The sequence below is a fragment of the Neopsephotus bourkii genome, unplaced genomic scaffold (genome assembly GCF_033783945.1).
Source record: "Neopsephotus bourkii isolate Nb327-2 ecotype Australia unplaced genomic scaffold, CSIRO-AGI_Nbou_v1 NB_1825, whole genome shotgun sequence".
In the NCBI taxonomy this organism is placed as follows: Eukaryota; Metazoa; Chordata; class Aves; order Psittaciformes; family Psittacidae; genus Neopsephotus; species Neopsephotus bourkii.
Window position 1 is genome coordinate 10,553,658 of NW_026902298.1, and position 26,421 is coordinate 10,580,078.

General features: G+C 41.6%; 1 protein-coding gene across 6 annotated transcripts in view; it reads left to right on the forward strand.

Annotated features, from left to right (window-relative positions):
• CKAP5 (cytoskeleton associated protein 5) overlaps window positions 1–26,421 on the forward strand; it is a 50,967-nt gene continuing 24,546 nt past the window's right edge. For 2 of the 6 annotated variants that reach the window (XM_061343591.1, XM_061343593.1), the window contains exons 1-16: window positions 3,705–3,740; window positions 9,726–9,815; window positions 10,348–10,541; window positions 11,625–11,831; window positions 14,237–14,408; window positions 15,368–15,500; window positions 15,815–15,918; window positions 16,291–16,404; window positions 16,630–16,734; window positions 19,980–20,069; window positions 20,165–20,329; window positions 21,127–21,255; window positions 22,137–22,319; window positions 23,232–23,345; window positions 24,596–24,706; window positions 25,828–25,920. In XM_061343591.1, coding sequence (XP_061199575.1) covers window positions 9,759–9,815; window positions 10,348–10,541; window positions 11,625–11,831; window positions 14,237–14,408; window positions 15,368–15,500; window positions 15,815–15,918; window positions 16,291–16,404; window positions 16,630–16,734; window positions 19,980–20,069; window positions 20,165–20,329; window positions 21,127–21,255; window positions 22,137–22,319; window positions 23,232–23,345; window positions 24,596–24,706; window positions 25,828–25,920 — 1,971 coding nt within the window. In that variant the 5' untranslated portion in view covers window positions 3,705–3,740; window positions 9,726–9,758. Of the gene's footprint in view, window positions 43–3,704; window positions 3,741–9,725; window positions 9,816–10,347; window positions 10,542–11,624; window positions 11,832–14,236; window positions 14,409–15,367; window positions 15,501–15,814; window positions 15,919–16,290; window positions 16,405–16,629; window positions 16,735–19,979; window positions 20,070–20,164; window positions 20,330–21,126; window positions 21,256–22,136; window positions 22,320–23,231; window positions 23,346–24,595; window positions 24,707–25,827; window positions 25,921–26,421 lie in introns of those variants that run through there. The other 4 variants (XM_061343595.1, XM_061343596.1, XM_061343592.1 and 1 more) reach the window with 3 other exon arrangements.

Below are 26,421 nucleotides of genomic sequence, written 5' to 3' on the forward strand. Positions count from 1 at the left end.
GAGCGGCCGGACACTGGCTGCGCCCGCCCCGCCGAGGCACAGGTAAGAGCCGCCGGTGCCGTCAGGTCCCGCTGCGGGCCCGCTTCCTCCTTCCGCGGCTCCCTAGGCCCGCAGGAGGCCGGGTGAGCCTCCCCTCGCTGGGCCGCGGTTTACCTGGGGCCTGGGTGGAGGCGCGGTCTGAGCGGCGCTGACATCGCTCCGCAGTAGCTGCCCGCTCTCAGGGGCATCGCTGACCCCGCTGCTGTGGCTGTGGTGAGGGTAGGGGCCGCCCCTGCTGGCTGTGTGTGGCCGCGGCCTGCACCACGCTGCGCTGTGGAGGCTGGAGGGGCGCCGCAAGCCTAGGCCGCTCGTGCAGCTGGGGGTGTGGAGAGCAGCGGCCCGGGCTGCTCCGCCGTGTTCACCTCCTTCGTGTCATCGCTATGGGCCCAGGCGCGGTTGGGAACCGTTGGGGCCTTGCCCGGGACTTGCCGGGTAGGGTGGGCCCAGGGGCTGCACAGGGAACCACGCTCAGTCCTCTCTGAGCTCTCCCCGGGGGAAACGGGGAGCCGGCATCTCCTGTGCCCCGAGCGCGCGTTTCGGGAGGCTGCGCGCTGGATCGGTTTCCCCTGACCCGCGGAAGATGTTCCCTGAGGTGATGCTATCTTAACACGAAAGGCAGGAGCTCATCTCCATTTCTACAGCTCTGTTGCTGGGCGCGCAGGTGTTAGTGCTGGATCTCCAGCACTAGGAAGTGCTTCCTGTTGGATCTTCTCTAGTGTGTGTAAAGAGTAGATGGGAATGCGGGTCCCATGTTGTTCCCCTCACAGGTTAATTTCATTTCGTTTCCGAGTCAGGGTCTTGTGATTCTTCTTAAGACAGTAGCTTTCAGATTAGTGTGTAAGGAATTTTCCTCCTGAATTTGGATCTCTGTTAGTGAGAGACCCAAAGCCTTGTATAGCAGAGGTTTAGGAATGGAACTTCTGTGTGGCTTGAGCTGATCTGGACTCTATTTTAAAGTTAAACTAAGAGTCACAAACTCATCTGCTACAATTATCTAACTGACTTGTTGGGTGTGTATTGTCTGTCTCATTATTCTGCAGGTTTCCTTTTTTGCTGGCTTACTATTTTGAGTGTTGCATCTTCCAGTATTTATGCCAAACTGTAGTGCTGTTGAAGCTGCCTCCTGCAGATAGAAGGGGATGAGCAGTTGTTATGTTGGGGTACCAGCTACTTGTTTAGTACTTGTGTATCAGAGAAGGCATTGCTATAGGCTTTCAGTGAACACAGCAATTGGTTTTGTATTGCAAAGATGCATATTTCCAAATACAGAAAGTTTCAAATATTAAAGTCTTTTAAAAGCCTACTCATAAAAGTCTAGTATTAAAACTTCACAACAGGGAGAAGTCAGAAAGAGGTGTGGTTGATGCAAGTTGTCCCTTCCAGTTTTGGTTCTTTGGAGCCTCACATCAGTTGATTGTACAGAAATTAGAACTGGGGTTGACTTTCTTGCTTCAGGCTTGGCCATTCTTTAAACTTTGCTGGTTTGGGAGCTTCTTCCATTTCAAGTGTCTAGGTGCACCTTCTGTTTTTTTCTTCTTACCGTTCAAGAGTTGTAATAGGGTTAAAGCACCATCAAGAGTGCTATAGTAAATCAGTATTAACAAGAAATGGCCTTTAAGTACAATAAACTGATTCTAAACAAATTATTATAGATGTGTTGAAGGCAATTCTCAAGACCCAAAGTTGGGAATATTAACTAGGGACCTGTTATGGAAAAAATGATTTGTAGCATCTGTCCAAAAACAAATGAGACTTGGATTTTGGAAGCATGTGGAACTGGAACTGGGCAGATTGCCTCACATCTGTACTGATGCCAGGCTTCTCACTTGATATTCTAATATAAATAAGTGGATACAAAGTAATGGAATATGATTCCTGATCCTTATAGGCCTATGAATTGTGTTTGGTGCAGCTGAACTGCTGGCCCTTGACCTTCTCCTGATAGGGGCCAGTTTTGTGATCTGGGCTGGTGCTGCTTTCATACGTACTGTTAAACAGAAAGGGTTTGCTCCTGTTTAACACTCACCTTGGAAAACCTCAATTCCAGTGTAGTGGTAAAAGCTGTCTCTTGTGTGCATTTAGGTGATAAATTTACACCTGGAATTCTCTTGGCATGTAAGCTTTCAGTTGATCCTTTTGTCTTATTGGTACCCTGATTAGTTGCCATCTGCAGACTGTAACACCTCTGTTCCCCCTTCTTACAGATCACTTATGAGCATCTTCAACAGTACATACATTAGAAGCTGCTCTGAATGCTTCTAATAACTGTCTCTCAATCTGAAGTATCTAATTTGGAACATTCTGGTGTGTGGGACATACGACTTGAAGGACCCTTGAGAGATGTAAATACTTGTAAACCTCCTAATTAGGGTTTTCACAATCATGGTCAGTGACAGTCTGGTTCATTTTCACCCCCTTCCCCTCTGTCCTCTGTTCCTGGGTACCAGCAGATGTTCTTTTCTGCTTTCTGAAACAAGTGTATGAACTTGTATTGCTAATTTGTTTATAAACTAATTAATGTAAATGGCTTCTGGAGTCTCTGCCAGAGTAGGATGCTGTTAAAGCCATTTGCATCCCCAACAGAATAGGTGGTTTCAAGGCCACATAGTCTTAAGGCTGTGTGATATTGCTGCTGTTGCTTTGTTGGAGCCTGTTCCAGTGGTTCATCTTTTAGTGGTGGTGTTCTAAAGTGCGACATGGGAAAACCTTGTACCCTTGTGTTTCATTTAAGCATTGCCTTGCATCGAGCACCGTTGCTGTGGCTTGTTTGAATAGAGTCTCTTGACCTGAGCAGTTGCACGTTGTTTGGGGCTGTCTCTATGACAGCTCGGTTGCTGCCAGTGTCAAACGTTGGAAAGCAGAAGCTGATGTGTGTGTTTGTGCCTCCCTGTTGTGGGGGGAAGGCTGAGATGGTAGAAGTAATTTGGACAATTATTCAGTGGGGAGTGTGGCTGCTGCTGCAGTGCTGGGAAGAGGGCTTCTTTCTTCAGCTAGCTAAAAAGATGGCTGAAGAAACGGCTTTGCATCATAAAGCTTGTGATGCTCTTCTCTGCAGGAAGCTATTGACACCCAGTTTCCACCATACCAGCTCCTTCAATTGCTCTTTTCACTGTAGAAAAGGCATCTCGGAATGCTAGGTGATGGCTACAGAGGTTGCTGATGAATCAGCTCTGCCCGAGCACTGTCATTACACATCTTGCAGCAGAACATGAAATGCAATGGTGTGGTGCCAGGTTATTCATTCCCACTCCTTTGGGAAGGACTGTTTGTCGTTCTTCACGGCAGGCCTCGTTCCTCCCTGCTCCCTTCAGCTGGGGGCTGCGGGACGCTGGGCAGTGCCTGCTCCGTGCTCGGGTATGACCGCAGCCACCTCTGTCACGGGAAGACTCGCTCTGAGGCCCGTGTGTGCTCGGGGATGACTCAGGAGAACGGCAGGCCCGGCCGCCCCAGCTGCTCGCCGCCCACCGCGGCCCCTGCCCGGCCGCAGGACCCACACCGCAGGGCACCGGCCCCGCGGGGGGAGCGCGGCGCGGCCCGGTCCGGCCCTGCCCGCCTTTGTCTGGCCCCGGCGCGGGCCGGTTCCCCGCCCAGGTGCGGCCGCGGCTCCCCGAGCCCCGCCTGCCGGTGGGGAGGGGCTTGGCCCGGCCCGGCCCGCGGCTCCACGCCCGCTGTCGCCGCGGAGCCGGCCCGGAGCTGTCAGGGTGAGTGTCCGGCCAGCAGGCCCGGCCCGGCCCTCGGCCGGGGGCGGCGGGCACAGACAATGCCGGGCGGACGGCCTGCCCCGCCGCTGCCCCGAGCTCCGGCCGCGGCCTGCTGCCAAATAGGGGCTGCCGGTGCCGCCGTCGGACGGGAAACCTCCTCTGCGGCGTGCGGGGGGAGCAGGAGGGGGACTGGGACATCTGGGGCTGCGGGCGGGGAGCCGGTGCAGAGCGTGGAGAGCGCTGGGGGTGGTGGCGGGTGTGTGTGCGCGCGGGGGAAGGGCCGTACGGCTGTGCCGGAGGATGCTTCCCGTGGAGAAGGAGGGAGCTCGTGGTCGGTCCTGGAGCATGATGTCTCCGTGGGAGCTTTCCTTCATCAGCAGTTCAGGCTGTCCTTTTAAAGAACATCACATGAGCCTTTCCGTGCCTGAGCTTTGTAAACACCTTGAGGGATGGGGGAGTTTGCAGCGAATAAGCACAGTCCCACTGGCATCGTTCACTCCAGTTGGTCACCCCTAGAATTATGTCTGCGCACGCAAACTTGCCTGTGGGTTGCCCTTTCTCTTTTGCTCCTCTCCACTCTGTAAGGCTGGCTTCCCTCCAGCCTAGCCATGCAGTAAGAAATAGCTGTAGCAGAAGGTCAGTTTAGTTTGCATTCTCTCTCACTTTTAGGTGCATGGAAAAGCACAGCCTTAATTACTTTCAGAAGCCATGGATTAGATGATTTATCTGGAAAAATACATTGTATCCCCCTTACTAATAACTTGCCATTTGTGCTGTTAAGATGTCACTGAACTGGGACTTATGAGTTAGAGCTGGCAAGAGAATTTATTCTTGAATTCTATTTCATTGCTGCTGAAGCAGTAGGTTCACTGAGCTGCAGTCTACTTGACAACCTTCAAAACAATTCTTTTAGCATGCATTTCTCCTATTCCTTTATTCCAAGGTCTTCCTTTCTTTTCATCAGGAGTCTGTATCTTGCAGCTTCTAATTCACCTTTAAAATCCTAGGAAGTTTTTATTCCCTAAGCAGCAAATAATCTTCTGTGAGTTTTTAATCTCTTATTCTTTTGTCTGGCATCAAAAGATGTGTGGACTGTAGCTGGAAAGCATGTTTGCAGCCTGACTGAAAGTTCTCGTGACTCTTCACTGCTTTAGGAGATATCTGTAGTTCACGTTTGTTAGCTGGACTTCAGTTTCCCTTTTATTATGTGGAATTGATTAAAGCGGTTGCATTATTTCACTGACTGATCAGTCTGTAGTTCTCAGATTTGTGTGCTATTCAAATAGGTAGTGTATCCAGGTGGTGTTTAAAGTAACTTAACCGTTATTACTCTTTCAACCTTTTTTTTTTCCTCAGCTACTTTATATTGTATCTAGTGGGAAGGTTTTTCTGGCAAATACCAAAACCATGCTGGGCTAACCTTCAAAGCAAGTAAGACTTCATCTTTTCAGAGGCAAAGAGAAAATATGACCCAAAACTGCCATTGAACAAATTCTTTCTGCTAGGAAAATTATGGGCTGTGCTGACAGCAAACTGTTGTTGGTTTCATTTGAAATGTGACATACAGCTGTATGCTCTCCAAGTATGTGCCCTACTGTATAGGAACATTTGAAACAGATTTCTCCTTTAGAAAGAGCTGTCTTGTTTTCTAAGAACTTCTTCTTTTAAATAAAGCTTTTGAGAAGCTTTCGAAGCATCAAAATGCTTGATGCTGTTCTTGTATAACAGTGATGTTCAATAGGTGGGAGTGAAGTATCAGTATTAATATAAATCGGTATCAGTAAACATCTGTTTGTGTTTAGTATAAAATGGCTTCCTAGTTCGCAGTTGTACATTTTCTGTAGAACATGGCCTGAAAGCTGAAACTTCACAGTAAAATATAGTGCTGAGACTTGAATGTACACTTCAAAATAAAATACATCTTGGGATGTTTACAATGGAAGGATTTTCTTTAGCAGTTCCCCATACTATGAAGCTGTAAGATTGATGCTATTCATTTCTTTAGAAGCTGAGTAGGAGCTGTTCAGAGCAATATGTGGTGAATCCAAACTTTCATGTATTGACACTTTCCTATAATCTCTTACTGAGTTGGTTGATTTGTTTCCTAAACTTACATTCAATAGGAAATTCTCACTGTTACAGTGAAAACTCTTGTGTTTGTGCTGCCTTCTAAGTATCTGCTGCTCTTACTGCTTTTGCATGGTCTCCCTTTAAAAGATACCCTATTCTTTCCTTGATGGTCTTCATTTCCTCACTGCTCCATAGTATAAGAATTTGTCCTGCCAAGAACTGTCAGGGAGGATTTGTTATTCATCCCCACTGCAGATTGCTCAGCTGACTCGCTTTTACAAATGATGCATTGACCATGTTAATAACAAACCTCTCTCATTAAACTTATTTTAGTGGTCCAGTGACTTTCCTTGTTTTCTGGTTTCTACCAAAATGAATATTGTTACTGAAATACTTAAATCTGATTGTCCTGAGCTGGGGCAACAGGAAAGCTATGTAGGTCAAACACCTCAATGCTGAGAAGTCACTAGTAATAACAGAATTTAGCTGCATTATTGTGTAATGAGACTACTTGCTGGTAGTTGTAACGGCTGAAGGTTTACATGTCTTTGCAAAGAAGCTTTGACAAACCACAGCATTTTGTCCAATGTGGGATATTCTCTGAACATACAGAACTCAGTGACTTGATTGAAGGGAGAAACAACAGTGTTTTATTCTGGTAAATACAAGATGTAGGCAGAGTCAGTACAAGATTTTGGCATTAGAGCAGGCATGAGCAGTAATGAAGCTACAAGGAGGGGATGTTTAAGAAGCAGCTTTCCCTCTGTGACCGTGGAATACTTTCTGATAGATTGCCTGTTCTAAGGGGATTTGTCAGTTACTGAGAGGGGGGAAGTATAATTTTATCACTATTTTTAGATGTCAGATTTGGCACAGAAGGCAACTTAACCCATTTTATAATTGAAGTAACCACTGCAGGTGTTAAGGACTAAAAATAGTAGGGGATCTAACTTGACCAGACTTAAAAATGGATGAGGAAAGCACTGTTTCATGCTCATCTGTCTGTATTCCCTATGTCTAGCATCATGTCCTGTGTCCTGTCCCTCAAGCTGAGTACATTGTGATGTTGGAAAGAGAAATACTAAATCCTTTTCCTTTAGGTTCTGTAATGTATTACTGGAATGTACAAGCTGGAGGTTGCAGTTCGTAGTAATGAACTGTTGTATACGTGTAAGGGTAAAAATACTTGTAAATCAGGATCAGCCTTGCAGTGCACAAGCTGCCTTTTTAATGGAGTTGTTGCTGACTTAAGAGTTTGAACTGCTTTTAGGATTGTGGTGAGGCAGTCACTGATCTACAACAAGGTTTTCCCTGGTGGAACAGATTTCTTGAGAGAAATTAGTTTCTTTTTGATGTTGAGTTCCACACTGCTGCCAGTTTTCTAAAAGAATAGGGTGTAGAGGGAGATGTTCTTAGTACAGGTGCCAGAACTCTTTATTCTGGTGTTTCTGCTATTATTGTGTTAATGCTTTCCTTTTCTGTTTTCTTTGGAAATAACTGTTGTCCTTGTATTGATTCCTTATGCTTTCCTTAACAAAATTATATAGACAGGCTTGAATGGCTTGAACTACCTCCAAGTTTGTGAGCAAGACTCAGAACTACCTAATTTCCTGTAAAGTTAATGAGCAGAACAATCCCTTCATTCTCAGTGCTGTGCAGATTTAGGGGTTAACGAACACTTCAGCTTTGGCACAATATGTGTTTATTTTTGCTTAAAAAGCAGACTTCTCAGTTATACTGTGCTGATGTCAAGAAAAAAAAGATTCAAATTGCTGTTTGTGACAAAAGAAGGACAAACAATGTCTGGATACATTTGCTTATATGTGTGGTCACCTTCTAGCCTGACATTGACTTCCGTTTTGTTGCCATTGGGCAAATTAATAGGTTTATGCAATTGTAGTGAGAACAATATTAACATCCAAAAGAATTTATAAATATTGAAGGTAAAAGTAATGTAGTTTATTGTGGTTGATGTGTTGGTGGCTTGTGGGGGTTCTGGAGTTGGGTTTTGATTGGGTTTTGTGTGTGTTTTGGGCTGGGTTTTTATCATTATTTGGTTTGGGTTGTTGTCAAAGTATATTCTAACTAATCAAGGAAGGAATTAAAAAGGTTGTCTTTATTGTTGTCTGCTGCTAGCATAATATTGGTCTTGAGGTTGCTGTATGTTAGTGGTGTTGGTTGTATGTTGTGTGTGAGCCTTCAGCGCACAGAAGGCTTTAGAGAATTTGCTTGTGTTAGCTTACACAAGTGAATTTATGCTCCTAGTTCCATGGGTTAATTCTGTGCAGGGAGACTCTGTATTAGGGGAAATAGTTTCTAGGTTAAGGTTTGCAGCTTTGCTGGCACAGGCTGAATCTGCATTAAGAATATTGTTAGCATTGTGTATTTCTATACCTTAAGTGATAGATTATTGTATATGCTGGCCAGTTTTTACAATTTATGTCATTGTCTGTGCGTTTGAACGGGTGTGCTGCAATGTGTTACTCCTTCTCTGGTTTGATTGTTTTGTTTAAATGACGTTGGGAGCCCTTATTGCTGTGGCTGCGGATTTTATTTTGCTGGTCTCCCTGCATCAGCCATATTCTGTTGTTATTCTCTGAGCAGTCAGTTGTACAATGTCATGGAATGGTTTAGGTTGGAAGGGACCTTAAAGCTTACCCAGTTCCAACCCCCTGCCATGTGCAGGGACACCTTCCACTAGAGCAGCTTGCTCTGAGCCCTGTCCAACCTGGCCTTGAACATTGCCAGGGATGGGGCAGCCACAGCTTCTCTGGGCACCCTGTGCCAGCGCCTCAGCATCATCACAGGGAAAAACTTCTTCCGAACATCCAATCTAAATCTCCTGTCTGGTAGGTTGAAGCCATTCCCCTTGTCCTGTCCCTACAGGCCTATGTCCAAAGCCCCTCTCCAGATTTCTTGTTGGCCCCTTTAGGCACTGGAGCTGCTCTAAGGTCTCCCTGGAGCCTTCTCTTCTCCAGGCTGAACAAGCCCAGTTCTCTCAGCCTGTCTCTGTACAAGAGGTGCTCCAGCCCTCTGAGCATCTTCACGGCCCTGGACTTGCTCAAGCAGGTCCATGTCCCTCTTGTGTTGGGGGCTGTAGAACTGAACACAGTACTGCAGGTGGGGTCTCACGAGAGCAGAGTAGAGGGGGAGAGTCACCTCCTTTGACCTCCAGGCCATGCTCATTGAGACTGAGGTCTCTTCTCATACCTTAGTGGACAGTACTCCTATTTTAATGAAAATGAAAGGGGAAGAGGAGGAAAACACTTGGGAACTTGAATGGGCAAGGACTTAAGCTCTGTGTGTGGTGAGAAATTGCTCTCTTGTTGACAGTTGCTGCTGCTGGCTACATGAGAATTAGGGCCTAAAGCAGCCAGCTTGCAAAAAATGGGTTTTGTTCCTCCCTGTGCTGCTCATCTCAGCTGCAGTTTTTGTAGCTGTTAAAATGGCTGTACTCACACTGGCACCCGGGTATTCTGTAACACTGAATCATGGCACCTGTTGCTGAAAGCACGTGTCAGTAGGAGTCAGTTTTCCAGTGTGGATGGGCACTCATTGCTGTTTAGCATCTTAATCGTGGTATGTTCTTCCTCAAGCTTAAATGAGGTTATATCCTGAATGCCTTCTCTGCTGACTAAAACTTTCACACATCTAGACTTCTAGTGCCTGAAATACTACATACACATGGTTCTGCTCTGATCTTTGTTGGCTTCTGGTAGCTTTCTAGGGCTAACAAAGTAATAGTCTAATCTGAATAGCCTGTATGTAAATACCATTACATGCTTGAGTTGCACTTTAACAATAAGATTTGCTGTGGAATTGTGGTTTTTGTTTTTGCCTTTTTTTAAGTAGAAGTATGTTTTGGGTAGCACCTGACATATTTTACTGTGTTCTAACTTGTCTCTGTCTCCACAGGAATTACTGTAATTAGGGAGAACCTGAATTACAATGGGGGACGACAGTGAGTGGATGAAACTGCCCATTGATCAGAAATGTGAACACAAGGTAGGAGATCTTGTCATTGCATTTAGCTTGCTGTTATATCTCTGCTGGAGTGGTTCTGTGGTGTTCCTCTAAGTACACCATAGGTGTTCTCAACAGCTGCACAGCATGCATATAAGAGATCTGAAACTGCATCAGCTTTGTCCAACCTAGTGTCCAAATAACATTTATTAAGCAGAATTTATCAGCATAGTAATCTGCATGGTGTAAGCTTGTAGCTGAATGATCAGTACACTCATTCATGTGGAGAAATTAGTCATCTGTAGCTGAAACTATTGTTGGGCTCCCACCTATTCATCAGTGATTGTAAGAGCTTATGAAGAGCACTGGGGAAGACTGGCATCTCTCTATCCAGATCATTTTTAGTGGGAGAAGAACGAGTATTCTCTCTTGTTGCATGTTATTCATATAGTCATTGAAATCTTGTAGATGCCAGCTTAATGAGCACACTTCCAACTATGACTGAAGAACTTTGTAAGACTAGTGAGTTAAGATTGTACTAACACAACGATAAATGTCTGATTTCTGCTTCCAGCTGTGGAAAGCCAGATTAAATGGTTATGAAGAAGCCCTCAAGCTCTTCCAGAAGATAGATGATGAAAAGAGTCCTGAATGGTCCAAGTATCTTGGATTGATAAAGAAATTTGTGACTGACTCCAATGCAGTGGCTCAGTTGAAAGGACTGGAAGCAGCACTTGCTTACATTGAAAATGCTCATGTAGCTGGGAAGTAAGTGCGCTTAAGCTATTATGGCAGCTTAATGTGCCTCTGTGAGAGAGACTGCAGATAAATAGTGCAGAGGCCACTAATAGTTATGATCTTTACTGTTGAGAGCGGAACTTGCTTTCTAATCTAGACAACTTGTTGAATGGCTTTTCTTGTAGATGACCTCCATGTGCATATTAACTTGTCAGAAATTGCTTAAAGTAATTAAAGTATTAAAGGCAGTCGTGAAGACTTCTGAAATGGTAGAGAAAGTGAATCAGTAATTTGGTTGTATAGATGCTGTGAACTGGAATCCCTGTTCTTGTTAGACTAAAACTGTCTTTAAGTGCAGAGAGCCTTTCTTCTAGGGAGATACTTATGCAATTCATCCATGAACTAAAATACGGTTATGTTCATGTTATGATGTATCCAACTTAACCAATGCCAATCTTCACAGGATGTTTTTTAGTATTTCACTGTTATCTAGCCCAGGAAATAGCCTGTACTTGTCAAGGTGAAATAAAGTGACCTAATAGGCCAGAGTAGTGCTTTGATCCACTGAGTTAGTGACCTGATGAAAAGAGTTAAAGTCTAAAGAAAAGAGTTAAAGTTTAAAGAAACACTGAAGCTTTGTTTTCAAACCAACCTTCCAAACCCCTTGATTTAAAAGTGGTGTAAATGATTTAGTGGATTGGAAGCTTTGAAATAGCTGTGAGATTCTGTGTTGGGAGTATACACCATGTTACATGTTAACTAATACATGCACCTCCAGGAATTGACATTTATTTGTAGGCCTTAACTAATTTATATTAATGAATACACTTCTGAGAAGAAGCCTACTCTTCACTGTCTGATGTAGTCCAGTGTTAGGAACATGTTAACTGACTCTTGGTCTGCAGAAGTTCTTTTGATTAAACTAGAGGCTGAGATCATCTCTTAAGAAAGGTTATTACCTTCAAAATTAACTTAGAATCTAGTCTCTATTATATGAGGACTTGCTGAGTTTTAATCTGGTTTGGGTGTGTTGTCTGCTTTTGTCTGTGGATAATGATGTAGAACACCTAATTCTCTTAAATGCTCTGAAACTAACACTTTCTCATCTTTCAGGACAACAGGAGAAGTAGCGTCTGGAGTTGTAAATAAAGTGTTCAATCAACCAAAAGCCAGAGCAAAAGAGCTGGGTCTAGATATATGTCTAATGTATATAGAAATTGAGAAAGGGGAGGCTGTACAAGAAGAATTACTAAAGGGTCTGGACAACAAGAACCCAAAAATCATAGTAGCATGTATAGAGACACTGAGGAAAGCACTAAGGTAAGCTTTCAGTTTTCAGTTCCTAGGTGGCTTTTGTCTTTTTCCATTTTCCCTCAACCCAGCATTATGTAGTTATGCTGCTTAAGTCTTTAACAGGCCTTTGTTATTGCTGACTAGGATGTATCTTTACTGAATTGATACTTTCTGACCGCAACAGTTAAGAGCATCATGGGATTTGTTAGATGTGAGGGATGTCTTTGTTGTACAAGCCTCATCTGGATCACTTTAATCTGTGGCAACTGTTTACAATGGACCCATGAAAGAAGGGCAGGATTAGTGTGTCCTGTTCCAGGCTGTGGAGCTTCTTTTCTGAATATCTGAAATAAGCTCACTGATTGTTAAGTAAAATGTAGCATTTCCTAAAAAAAAAAACCTTTTTCTAAAATAAAACCAAACCCCAACACTGTTTTCCTCATGGATGGGAGCATCTTCAGTTGTCTTCAAAAACGGGAAAAGCTCACTGCACAGTAAGCTTCAATTTTCCATGTAATTATTACCTTAATCAAAACAAAAGCTTTATAGTACTCTGTAAAAAATCAAATCAAGTTTAATTAAGGTGGGATAGTTGGTTTCAAGATTAGATTTGTAATATCTTTTGGTTCTGTTCCTCTTCAAGTATGTTTTGTGTGTTTGAGTTGAGTGAAAAAGTCTGGGGTTTTATCCAATTCTTGTATTTGGTGCATTTATGATTCATTGTCCATTAGGTTTTTTTTTTTAAGGAAAACATAATTTTGATAATAATGTACAGAACACTCGAAGTAGTTCATGTGAAAACTCTATAATATAGATGAAAAGTGGCTTGTTCTGGGACACCTTCCTGAGGCATATGTATAGGTGGCTCTTGTTAAACTAATTGTTTCAAGCTTCTGTAATAGAAGTCAAAGCATTTGCCTTAGCACATTACCTGTGCTTCTACTAAGTGAAACTACTGTCCCACATTTAAGAGTATATTTTAGCTATTTTAAATTGCCTTATCTAGTCAGATGTCCTTTTAACAACAGTGTAATTAGGAACCTGCATAACCTTCCTCAAGCTCTTTCAACCAACCACACCTATAAAATGTGCCACATTGGCCTATTTCTTTTAAAATGTAGTATTCTGTTGTCTTTGAGACGACGAGATCAGATTCTTTCCTGGAGACTTAACCTCCATTTTCTGCTTCTGATCTGTGTTGCTGCCTAAGTTTGTCGTGTACTTTGAAGGAGTTTCTGCACTGATAAGGTTTTGCTGTGTTGTACCTTGGTGGGTAGCTTGAGTGTGTAATGAGTTTAGCTTCAAGTGTTTATCTTGTGCTGAAGTTTGGGGGTTTTTAATTGCTTTATTAATTAGATAGTATTATCTATAAGAGATATATGCCATATGAATTAGATAATACGTATGGTATTATCTGTAACTTAACATTATAATAAGAGAATTTACATAGGCAGTTTTCCCAATATGCTCTTTCTTGGGTCATAGGAGAAAAATAAAAATCTTGGGCAACTCATTTGTTCATATTCCACGTTTAAACTGTGTGTTTCAAAGACCCATTTTGCAGGTTTTAATACTTGGTATTTCTCAGAGTGGGCTTGGGTGTAAAATGTGTAACGCTAGAAACTTGGGAAGTGAGACGTTTTAGTTCTTGAGCAGTCGTTTTTACTAGCTCCATTATGTGGTACTTGATTGGAGGGAAGAAAATGATTGGAAAGGTTAATTAAGAACTCTCAAGGAAAACAGATGCTTCTGAATAAAAAAATAATGGCTTTTGCATTGATTTAAAGTATGCTTTAAGAACCATAGCAGTTTACTGAGCGTATGAAAAGAAAGTTCTCGTGTTCTCATTCATCACTGCTTGAAAAGGAGACTTAGTGTACGAAGCTCACCAAGCTGTAGAATCGGCTGACAGGGAAGGGTGACTGACTGGGAAACTTGTGTGTCCTTTCAGCAGCACATATTTCAACACGTGTGCTTTCTGTGAGGATGACCCAGGCTCACTATAATTATCTGGTCCAACAAGTGGGAAAGTGACTAATGCTTTTACTGCAGCTTGTCTCCAGGGACAGACAAAGGAGATTCTATTCTGATTTAAAAATAAAGTAGGTCACACAAATGTTGGTCTAAGGACACTTTTTTCTTTTTCCCTTTCTTCTTTCCTCTCCCTGGTTTAAGCAGCAGATTGGATTAAGTGCTTTGAAGTCATTTGAGAGGCCTGATTTTGTAATTCCAAGATGGGTGTGGAGGGTAATTATGATAGAGCAAATATTCCTTAGATTTTTATAGTAGCTTAGTAGTTAACAGAAAATAATGATTTGAGTCCATGACATGATCCCTAAACATGCACTGGAAGCATTTCATGAGTTATTACCTGTGGATCACTCACTGGTTCCTACTGGCCACTCATGTTATTCCATGTTTTTCACTTTCAGTGAATTTGGTTCAAAAATCATCTCATTGAAGCCAATCATTAAAGTACTGCCAAAACTGTTTGAGTCTCGGGAAAAGGCTGTTCGAGATGAAGCCAAGCTCCTTGCTGTGGAGATCTACCGCTGGATAAGGGATGCTCTGAGACCTCCACTGCAGAACATAAACTCTGTTCAGGTAGGCAGAAAGTAGTTTTGTATTCAAACATTTGAGAGCACTTCCATGAATCCCCCCGATACTGTGCTGTTGGGCATTGTGAAAATCAAAGCTGGAATTCTTCAGTGACAGCAACATTATTGTTCAGCTTTCTATAACTTTGCCTAAAATGTCCTTCTTTCTTATTTGTAAAGAAACAGTGACTGTTTTGTTGCTCTGAATATATGTAAAGTTGGGAGGGAAGCATCATATTGAACTGAGGAGGGGATTTGAGAAGTGGAATGGTATTTCTTGGAGACCTAAGCCAAGCGCAAGCAGTTACCCCTCTGAAAGACCCCTGCACTGAAAGTCCTCAAGTTCACCATTTTCCTTCTCAGTTTTCTTGTTTCCTCAAGTTTTTCTTTTACTCTACATAGCCATTCAGGCTGGTTCTGTTGGTGCTCAGGATGTGACTGCTCCACTTCAGGAAATGTCATTACCTTATGGTAGATAGCTGTGCTATTGAATCATAGAATTGATTAGGTTGGAAAAGACCTTTAAGATCAACAAGTCCAGCTGTTAGCCCAGCCAACACCACCACTGAACCATACCCCTGAGGGCCTCATCTGCATGGGTTTTGAACACTTCCAGGGATGGCAACTCCGCCACTGCCCTGGGCAGCCTGTTCCAATGCCTGATTGCTCTCTCTGTGAAGAAATTTTTCCTAATGTCCAGTCTAAATCTATTGGAGATGGAGCACTTAGTTATTTTAAGACTTTATAAATTATTTATGTGTCTTTCCTTCCTATCCACTTCAGTTAATCATGTTCAAGTGGAAAGCAAAAATCTGTATCATGAAAGGTAGCACAAGTGTTTGTTTTGTCTTGAAAGGTACTGTTATCTTGGCTTTGAAATAGGAAAGCTCCATTGCTTTCCATGAAGTGTTGCTTGGCTTGTATATACAAAATGTTTTTGATATGATGCTTTTCCCTTTTGTTCAGCTAAAAGAACTGGAAGAAGAGTGGGTCAAAGTGTCATCAGCTGCTCCTAAGCAGACCAGGTTCCTGCGTTCCCAACAGGAGCTGAAAGCAAAGTTTGAGCAGCAGCAGGCAGCTGGAGGAGATGCAGATGGAGGTAAATTAATTCATTGCTGAATTCTATTGGAAGGCATATCATGGTGTATTGTTTGTGGAGGAACCCATTAAACTTATTTTACCTTGTCCAATAGAATGTGTCCCTGTCCATTGCGGAGGAGTGGATCATAGATGATAATTTCCAACCCAAACTGTTCTATGGTTCTGTAAAGGTGCTATGAAAGTGTGTCTGTCCTTTGGAATAGCAAAAATCACAACTGCTGATAATACTTATTAAACAATGATACTTAGGTGGTGCTGTAGTCAAAAGTTCTTTCGTCGCTCTGCTTATCTTTTTCTCTCCTTCGATTGCAGGAGGTGATGACGAGGAAGAGGCGGTACCACAAGTAGATGCATATGAGCTGCTTGAAGCTGTAGAAATTCTTTCCAAGCTTCCCAAAGACTTCTATGAGAAAATAGTAAGCATAAAATAAAATATTCCCAGTGAATTCTATGACATTTGAAGCTGATGGGTCCTAAGACCTATTGGCATTCTGCAAAGTATGCTTTACTGCTATATGGATAATAATAGACTTGTGTAAGTAAAATATAGACTATCATAAAGAAGTCTCAAAATTTGATTTACTAGCAAGAAAGCTGTAATTTTAAGGAGCTGAGATGCCCTGGAAAGGACTATATTTCCTATTTCATTGCAATTATTTATGTTGAACTGTAGGGAGACTTTGGGTTTCTTAGTATAGAACTATGGTTTAAAATCTATGAGTTGTGGCAAGTAGGCTTCTCTGGAACTGTTTGTGTTTATAAATGACTGGAAATTGTTTGCTCTCCAGGAAGCAAAAAAGTGGCAGGAAAGGAAAGAAGCTCTAGAAGCTGTTGAGCTGCTGGTGAAAAATCCCAAATTGGAATCAGGAGACTATGCAGACTTGGTGAAAGTTCTCAAAAAGGTAAGAAACCCCAGAGTGCACATAAGGTTTAATATTCTTTTGTAATTTATTTGTATTATAGTTTAAAACTTGCAGTTGAGTTAATACTTGTAAGTAGAAAATGACCAGTTGGAACAGTGGTGGAATATCTGTGGCCCACTGACTATTCTAGAGCATCTTTCCTAGTCTCTGAAACTTGGATTTTCAGTCTCTTAACTTGTTGCTTTGGGGTTCTTGCTTCTTCAGGTTGTTGGGAAGGATACAAATGTTATGCTGGTTGCTTTGGCTGCCAAATGCCTTGCTGGACTAGCCACTGGTCTCCGAAAGAAATTTGGACAGTATGCAGGGCATGTAAGTAAGAGTATGTACTTTTTTCCTGGTGTTATTGATGCTGGACACATTTTGTTTTCCCTGTCAGATGCGTTGGTATTTATCAAAGGTATTCTTTGTACAGTTCAGAATGCTTGCCAATCCCTTTAATGGAGCAAGCCAAGATCTCTTGCAGCTTAAGGTTAAAAGGTTCTTGTTTATCCATGTTAAGCAACATGAAGCTTATGATTGCAATAAATCTTTTGTACTAAGAAAACTCTAAATCTCAAACATGAGATTACTCATCAAACGAACTGTATTTACATTACCTCATCCTGGAGATACTGAAATGCATTTGTAGGCCACAGTGGGGAGAAAAAATGGCTTTAGAACTAGAGTCCTACTTAGCAACTCCATGATGGATAGTTTGGGTTGGTTGAGTTCTTTTGAATGTTGGGAGAGGGTTGTTGATCAGTGGTTGGTTTGATTGTCTGGAGTTGCGAGTGTTTATCCTGCTTTAAATAACTAAACTACGGAGATTTTTTTGGTAACAAAATGTTCTGGTGATGTAGTTCAATGCTCTGTTCTCCTTTGCTACTTAACCTCTTGCCAACAGCTGATATCAAGGAATATATGGGGAAGCTTGATCAATCTCTGGAAAGAACTGCAACTAATTGAAAGTTCCCTTTATCTCACTTATTTCTCAAGCCTCTGTTGGTGTATTCTTTAAGCTGCTCAATGACGTTTTTCTTGTGATAAGTGAAAGTGAAGAGCTTAGAGACAAAGCAAACCGATGTGACTGGCTGCTGGTAGTGTTATGTTTTGTGGTGAATTGGGAAGCTAATGACTGTCACTGCTGTTCAGGAGACTTGAATGTTTTGAACTTGTTCACAACAGTTTGGACAAAGTCTCTTTCATTCTGCGAGCTGTCTGTAGCTGGAAGCATTCTTACCATCTTTTTTATACTTGACTTGTGTTTGAAAGGTTAACCCTCATAGCTCCAGAGCTAGCACAGAAAAAGCCAAGCTTCTGAAGTAAGGGTATAGCTCCATGGTTGCCAAGCAAATAGCATTGAGAAGATGAGTTTTCAGTACTGAAACAGCAGCTGTGTTGCATAATCTCACTAGTTTTTACCACTTCACTTGGTTTGTTTGCTGGATTTATTTACTGGTGAGGAAAACGTAGGCTCCTCCTGAGAGCAGTCATTCAAAGTGTTATAAAACAGAACTGCTTCTAGAATTGTGGGATTATTCTAAACTCTATTAGTTAAATATAGGAGAGTAATGTTAGTCTGCAGTCAATGTTAATACAAGAATAATGAAATCAAGCACAGACTCATACTACTCACTGTAATTGCATGCATGTGGCCCAACTTCACCTCTGCTGACTGCCTTTGGAGCCTTGGACTGATTTTCCTTCCTTCCTGCTCTCACACAGGACATGGCTTCTAACTTCCATGTTAAAAAATAACCACTCGTTCTAGCTGTCAATATTTTCCAAAACACACTTAATGATTTTAAATATCTCCTTCCTCTGACTTGTTCTCTGTAGGCTTTAGGGCTGTCTAGTACCTGCAGTAACATGTATGAGGGGCTTTATGGTGGTGATCTGCATTAATTGAAGGGGTGTTTAGTGCTAAAGTTTTTGTGAACAGGGAATTTACAAGTTGTGACCCAAGTCAATGTGTGTCACAAGGGGTTGGAATCTCACAGTCGGCTTCTGTATACGTGTGGAGAAAGCTATTTTGTATTATGCAAGAGCTTTGACTTCTGTAGGTATCAGACTACTTCCAAACTGACCTACATTATGTTTATGAAAATGTTGACAATAGCCTGCTTTCCACAGTTAAAAGCTCTGCTCACTGACAGAAGTTTGTACTGTTACAAAGCCCATACTGAAATGGAGCTGCAAATACTACTGCCACATGAGAATGTCTGCTGATTATTTTATTTTATTGGCTGAGTAGCTAGATTGGGTATAAATTTTTGTTAAAATTCCAGTATGGCAGAGTTCAGTGTCAGCTGTGCTTTTTCAAGGCAATACATCTGAAACATACTGCTGCAGGGAGCATACAACCATGGTCTTGTCAGCTGTGGGTCATAGAATCAGAGAACAGTTAGCATTGGAAAGGACCTTAAGATCATCCAGTTCCAACCTCTCTGACATTGATAGGGACACTTCACACTAAACCATGTCACCCAAGGCTCTGTCCAACCTCGCCTTCAACGCTGCCAGGGATGGAGCATTCACAGCTTCCCTGGGCAACCCATTCCAGTGCCTCACCACCCTTACAGTAAAGAACTTTCTCCTGTTCAAGTTTGAACCTGTTACCCCTTGTCCTGTCACTACAGTTTCTAATGAAGAGTCCTTCCCCAGCATTCTTATAGCCCCCCTTCAGATCCTGGAAGGCTGCTATGAGGTCTCCACACAGCCTTCTCTTCTCTAGGCTGAGCAGCCCCAACTTTCTCAGCCTGCCTTCATATGGGAGGTGCTCCAGTCCCCTGATCATCCTCGTGGCTTCCTCTGGACTTGTTCCAACAGTTCCATGTCCTTTTTATGTTGAGGACACCAGAACTGCACACAATGCTCCAAGTGAGGTCTCATGAGAGCAGAGTAGAGGGGCAGGATCACCTCCCTGGACCTGCTGGGCATGCTCCTTTTGATGCAGCCCAGGATACGGTTGGCTTTCTGGGCTGCAAGCACACACTGAAGCCGGCTCATGTTCATTTTCTCATCAACAAACACCCCCAGGTCCTTTTCCCCAGGGCTGCTCTGAATCTCTTCTCTGCCTGTAGCTGTGCCTGGGATAGCCCTGACCCATGTGTAGGACCTTGCAATCCCAGGTACAGCTCAGGGCTACATCAAAAGGAGGGTCAAATGAGGGCTTCTTAGTGACCCATGCCGAGTGCTGTCAGGAAGCTGGGGAAGAGGGAACAGATTATATACCTTCTTGGATTTTTACAGTATGATTTCTCCTTTATTGCTCTGTGTTCCAGACCAGTAGAACCAGAGTATTCATTTGGAATTCTATGAACTTGTATGTCTGCCTTTTGTTTAGCTTGGCTAGAAATTGGTCAAAAATCTATTTTTTTAATATATTGGCTGGAATGAATCTAATACTGGAAATCAGCTAGAATAAACTAGTTCATATTGCTGTTGTGTACTCCTGGATGGTGCAGCAGTGATGTCTGCGTCATTTGTTTCTCTGCAGAATACCAGGGAGCAGATTATCAGGTTTCCCAGTTATATTAGTGAAGCGTGGATTGACTTTTTTACCTTTTCCATAGGTTGTTCCAACAATTCTGGAGAAATTTAAAGAGAAGAAGCCTCAGGTAGTGCAGGCACTGCAAGAGGCCATTGATGCAATCTTTCTTACAGTAAGTAATAGTGACAATTCCCATTTCTCCATTGTCTGAGAATTGGTCTCTGGTTTTTGTTTTTCTCACTTTACTGAAATTATCCAACCCTGCAGACCACGTTGCAGAACATAAGTGAAGATGTGTTGGCAGTGATGGACAACAAAAACCCAACAATTAAGCAACAAACATCCCTCTTCATTGCAAGAAGCTTCCGCCACTGCACACCTTCTACTCTGCCAAAAAGCCTGTTAAAACCTTTCTGTGCTGCACTTCTCAAGGTAAAGGAGGAGGAGTTGGTACTTGTGTCATTGATTCAAGCACTGATGCTGTGATGCCTTGGATTCTGGGAGAAAGACCTTTCTGGTGATCCAAGGACTAAAGAGTTCTTGTGTGCTATGTAGCCATCAGTCAGTTTTGACTGATGATGAACTCAAGATGCATGGGAGCAGTTTAGTCTCTTTGTAGTTGTCTTCTCTTAAACTGAAAGCTCACCTATTATTATAGTAGATTAAGGCAGTAATTTGCAACTACTAAACTTCTGGGTACTGTGCCACTCCTTACAGACATCTCTAGCAAGCTGTTGCTGGAATGCTGTGTATTTTCTGCCATGAATAAAAGAGCCATCATCTGCCATTACTTTAAAGCATTTACCAGTGCAAACAACAAAATGAATACTTTTTTTCTCATTGCAAATAGCCCTTTCCTTGTTATGGGAAGTATCGCTGGCTTCAAAAATAAAGATTTAAACAGGGTTGCAGAACTTTGAACTCCTTGTGAACTTTAATAGTGTGGCAGTATGTATTAAATCTTTAATGGTCATGCTCTTCTTATGTCGTGAAAGATCCAAAGATGGGAAAGTGGCTGTATCTGAGAAGTAGTAGATTTGATCAGTACATAGGAAAACAGAAGTGAAAACCAGCCTTTTCTGCAGTGGATTATTCTGTAGATTTTTGCCTTAAAAAAGGGAGGGTATTTATCCAGAAGCTTGATTTAAGAATCTGTTTAGATATGAGTTGAAGTGAATCTGGTTAGATATGAGTTGAAGTCATATGATAAGACTTGTCTTTCTCTGCAGCATATCAATGATTCTGCTCCTGAAGTAAGAGATGCTGGGTTTGAAGCATTAGGCACTGCCTTGAAAGTGGCTGGAGAGAAAGCTGTGAATCCTTTCCTAGCAGATGTAGACAAATTAAAGCTTGATCGGGTAAGTTTATCATAAATGTTGTGACGAATGCTCCCATTATCCATTTGAGATGCATGTTAGGCTAGAGAAGACTAAAGAGGGTGCTGCAGCTGATGACTTCGAGCACAGGGTTTTGAAAATTTCTTTACTCTGAAATTACTGATGTTACAGGGAATCTGATAATCTTCCTTGTGAGATTTATCAAGAATCTCTTGACTTCCACTACCTAAAGTGCTGTTGTGTCTGTTAACATTGCACCTTTTCATTACATAAAGAATTTCTTTGGTTCCAAGGCTGTATTATCCATAAGGTGGGTTGTGAGGTTTGGTTTGGGTGTGGTTTTGGGAGTTTCTTTTGGGTTTTGTTATTGTTGGTTGTGGAGTTTTGCTTGCTTTTGAACACTTTCTCTGCCTGAAACAAAGTTTAGGGTTTTAAGGCGCAGCCATGTGGTCTAATTCTGTATTACTAGACAGGATTTGGTATTAAAGACTTACTTTCCAACCACATGGAGTTTTCATGCTTTTGTATGTGCTGTGACAGGTTTAATGACTGAATGATGATTTTTATAATGGAACTTGCAAAGAATTAGTCTTTAGAGCATCTGTAAGTATTGGGGGGATTGCCGATGCTTTCTGTGTGTATAAGTGCACTTCCCTTTTAATTAGGAAAATGATTCTAGTAACACAATGATGGCTGATGCTACCAACTGTTCAACATCACTACTGTAACAAACACAGGATAACAAATACTAAGTAAACGACTACTCTGGAGAAAACATGAACAGTTTTAAGTTTGAAACACTGCTGTTGAAAGACAGCTGTACATCCAGTGGTGGTAGCTAAATAGCTTTTCCCTTTTTCCCCCCCTCCTTTTCCCCTTTTTTCTTTGTAATTGCTTGTCAGATTAAAGAATGTGCTGAGAAAGTAGAACTGGTTTATGGGAAGAAGACAGGAGGAGCTGCTGAGAAAAAAGAAGGCAGGCCTGTTAGTGGAAAGACCCCTGCTCTTTCAGGGTCTGCTGGAGATAAAGAAACAAAAGATGCAGCAACCAAACCAGGGCCACAGAAAAAAGCACCTGCTGTGAAGGTAAGAGATTGCCAAAAGATTGTCTGACAATCACAGTTGTCTGTTAGTTATCAGTGATCAAAGGTGGCCTGTCAAACATCTGCTTTCACTGAGGAGTTGCTGTCATTCTGTAGCAGTAGGTGAGCCCAACAATAGAAAGAATCGGGGGCTTTCCAAGGATATATACTTGATGAAATCTCTGTTTTTAATGATACAAACTGTCTTGTTATGTCTTAATACCAGATTTTTATATGGAAATAGTGAGGGACCAAAGGAAGGTCCAGCTCCCAGAGGAGCTGTAGATGGTATGTTAGTGTGCTCTGTGGCAATAGTAGTATTTGGCTGAAGCAAATGTCTCTTAACTAGCAAGATTACTAGTGTTGAGCATTCTCTTTGGTGTTGTTTGTAGTTTGTTATCATAAATAATGAGAAACATTAGCGTGTATTACTCTCAAATGATTATTTGCATTTCTTTAAATTTACCTAAATAGTACTGTAGGTGGTCTCTAATGCCCTGTTTCTCCAGGTGGGAAACCTGGAAGCAAATAGTGGATCTTATTTTCTTAATCTGTTGATACTGGTAGCCCTGAAGAGAGATACCAGTTGCAAGCTTCATATTGAACCAGTTATCCATAGGAGAATTATATCAATGACTTAATTACTTTCCGAACCTTCACAAATAAGATCCTTCCCTTTTCATCTTTCATTGTCTTGTGTGTCCCTGCCCTTTATGTGCTTTATAAAACCTAGTAGTCTGCAAGCAACATATGAATTCAGTCAGCTCTAGCAGAAAACTATTTCTTTGCAGCTGTAGAGAGAAAAGTATTTTTTTACATTAGAATGTAGAAGTGTGGGGAAAAACATCTGTTCTTTTGGTACCTGATGAACTAGACATCTGTTTGGTCTTGGCTAACTTGTCCATTTCCTTTCTAGTCTGGGGGCCCACCCAAGAAAGGCAAACCAGCAGGTGCTGCAGGTGTGGGAGGTGCTGGGGCTAAAGGCAAGAAGGCTCCTGAGACCAAAGAAATATTTGAATCGGAGCTCTCGGTAAGTACTCTGCTAATTCTATGAGATACAAAGTCCTCTCTCTAGGTAGCTTTGGTTAATCAGGTCTTCAGATACTACAGGTATTCAGGTACAGATTCTTTCCCTAAAGTTGGGTGGTTTTTTGTTAGGACAAGGGCAAAAAGTATATCTAAATAAATGGCATTCCTAACTGGTAAAATTGATGCTTACTATATTCTGGTAAGTACACTTGTTCTTCTGGCTGCTGTTGGTACCAGACCATGTTAAGACAGTAAACAGTTATGCTAATATGGTAGGGTATGTCCTGTTGTTCCTGAACTAGGAACAGGTGAAAGAAGTAATGATATAAATACTTTAGGATGCATGATTTCCTGAAGATACTTGCTTCAGTATACAGTATTCTGGAGTTTACATTGAAATCTGAATTTGAGTACAGTAGTAATTCAGTGAGCTAATGCAAGTTTATTCCATGCTGTTGGTAATAAGTTATACTTCAAGAAAATGATTGATTTCTGCATGATAATTGAGCATTTACCTGTCATCTTGGTAGGGAACTAGGTAAAATAAGGTCAAACACTAACAAAGTTTAGAGCTATGCCAGATTTATCTGCAATTTGTCTTGACTGTCTTTTACCTCTGGAGTGTTGCTTAGGATTAATGCTTTTCATTATGTATCCAATTTATATTGCTAGTTATACAATGAAAAATGATTATGTGCTTCCTGAATGTGGTGTAGACACCTGTGAAACAAGGGTAGTTCTAATCACTTTTCATATACTAAAAAGCATTAATTCTTCATTTTGCTAAAATGGATGCAAAAGATGGGTCTTCTCCCATCCACCCTCATCAACTAGTGATTCATTGCTATCAACTCAGAGTTCTTGCACATTTTAGGTGTTCTCTGCTTGATTCTGTAAGCAGATAGTGGCTACTTGAGTATTGTTTACTGTCTGCACAGCATATCATACTTTTGGGGGATTACTTTTCTGTTGCAGTATGATTTAGCAGCTTCTTAAATACATATATTTTCCTAAACTCATATAGAAACTATATATGTTAAATTATAGTTCATATATAAACTGTATACTTCCTAAAGTCATGCAGAAGCTAGATATATGAACCATACAAAATATTTAAACCTGCAACAGAAAACTTCTCAAGTTTTCTAAATGCAGCACAGTGTCATTGCAGTATATTACCTGTCCTTAAGGCTGCTGCCCTTCTCTGAAGGGATACAGTGGGGTACTGACGTTGTTCTCATCTGTCTGCAGATAGAAGTATGTGAAGAAAAAGCTGCTGCTGTTCTTCCAGCTTCTTGTATCCAGCAGTTAGACAGTGGTAACTGGAAAGAGAGGCTTGCCTGCATGGAGGAGTTTCAGAAGGTAAGTGTGTATGGGTGGATAAGAAGAGAGGCAGGTAGGGAAAGGGAGTAGTGACGTCAGCAATTCAGATGGATTAGACAATACTTGCAAAAGACAAATGGCTTACATGGTTTAAATCAGCTCTTACTCCATCACAATAAAGTAAGTCTTTTATTCTAATGTAGATAGTTATGTTTTGTTAAAAACATTTGCATATGGATTGAGAATGCATGATGGGGGTTGTTTAAACACCAGGTAGCTCAAAAGCTTAATCTCAAAGACAACTAGGTTTAAACAAAATGTTTTGCAGTGACTGGGCAAGACCAGCTGCAGGTAAGTCCCTGCTGATTGCATGTTAGGCAGCAATTGATTATACTACTGAAAATTCGTTTGGCAAATAGTTGATGTTTGAAGATACAAAACCTGCAGTCTTCTCAGCTGGTAGTGAGTGCTTCATGTAGTCACAAACAAAAAAGTATCATGTGTTGCTCAGTGTGAAGCCTGGCTTTCTTCCCATAATATCCATCATAAGGTGTTTGAGAGTTCATAAGAGGCATCAACTGTCAATGTACAAATAAGTTTGTATTGCTACACCATTATAGTTGTGACTGAGTTTTAATATATTAATGGCAAAGGTGATTGGCTGCAGTGAAATGCTGCTGCAGAAGTCAGCTTTGCTCAAATGTAAGGAAGTTTCAGTGGAATGGCTAAGCCTAGTAATAAGTAAAAGAGTAATTTAGATTACATCCAGGCTTTGTCTGGTAATCACCATTCTAATGTGAAAGGAGCACAATAGGTGGCTTTTTTGGGGGGTGGATGTTCTTTCTTTTGGGTTGCTTTGGTTTTTAGTTTGTGCTGTTCACAGGTCTTAAATGGTGAATAGTGGCTTTACGGACTTGTTAAAGAACTTAGAAAGTATAGCAGTATGAATGCTATAGTTCAAATCTTGTCTCACTACCTGTAAAATGGGCTCCTTGTGAAAGAGGGTCTTTCAGTAAGGCTTTTCAGGTCAGTTCTTTTGCTGAGTATTTCTGCAACTTATGTCAGTATTAAGAAAATATTTACAGGACAGTTGGGTAACTTTGTGGTTTGGGTTTTGTATCACTTGTGAGTCACTGGCTAACTTCATGTTCATCCTTTAGGCTGTTGAGCTTATGGAGAGAAGTGAAATGCCTTGCCAAGCACTGGTAAGAATGCTGGCCAAGAAACCTGGTTGGAAGGAAACAAACTTTCAGGTAAAACATTATCCTTCAGTAATTAACAGTCTGTATTTGTACTTAATGTAAGCTGTGCTTCCAGCTAAAAGGCTGTGAGTACATTTATTATGTCAGTGATGACAGCCCCAGCACCATGACCACAGTTGTATTTATAGACAATGAGAATATAAATTCTGAAATTAGATTTGATTTCTGTTTGTGGTTGAGACAACATTTGAAGATAGCTAGGTGTAGATGCATGTCTATACAGTTGTGCAGGTATATGTATCTGTATATCTAAGTTCTAATATAGATAATGGCTGCCCAGTATAATTGATTGTATATGTATATATCTATACATATAAGTATTTGTGTGTATAGACACAATTTGTGTAATCACACAGAACCATAAATGTACAAATGTGTGTATAAAAATACATATTTGTGTATGTAAATGTTGTTTGTGTGAATCCAATTCTGTTTTCAAGTGTATATATACATTTGTGTGGATAAACAAATGTCTGTGTGTGTATGCACAAT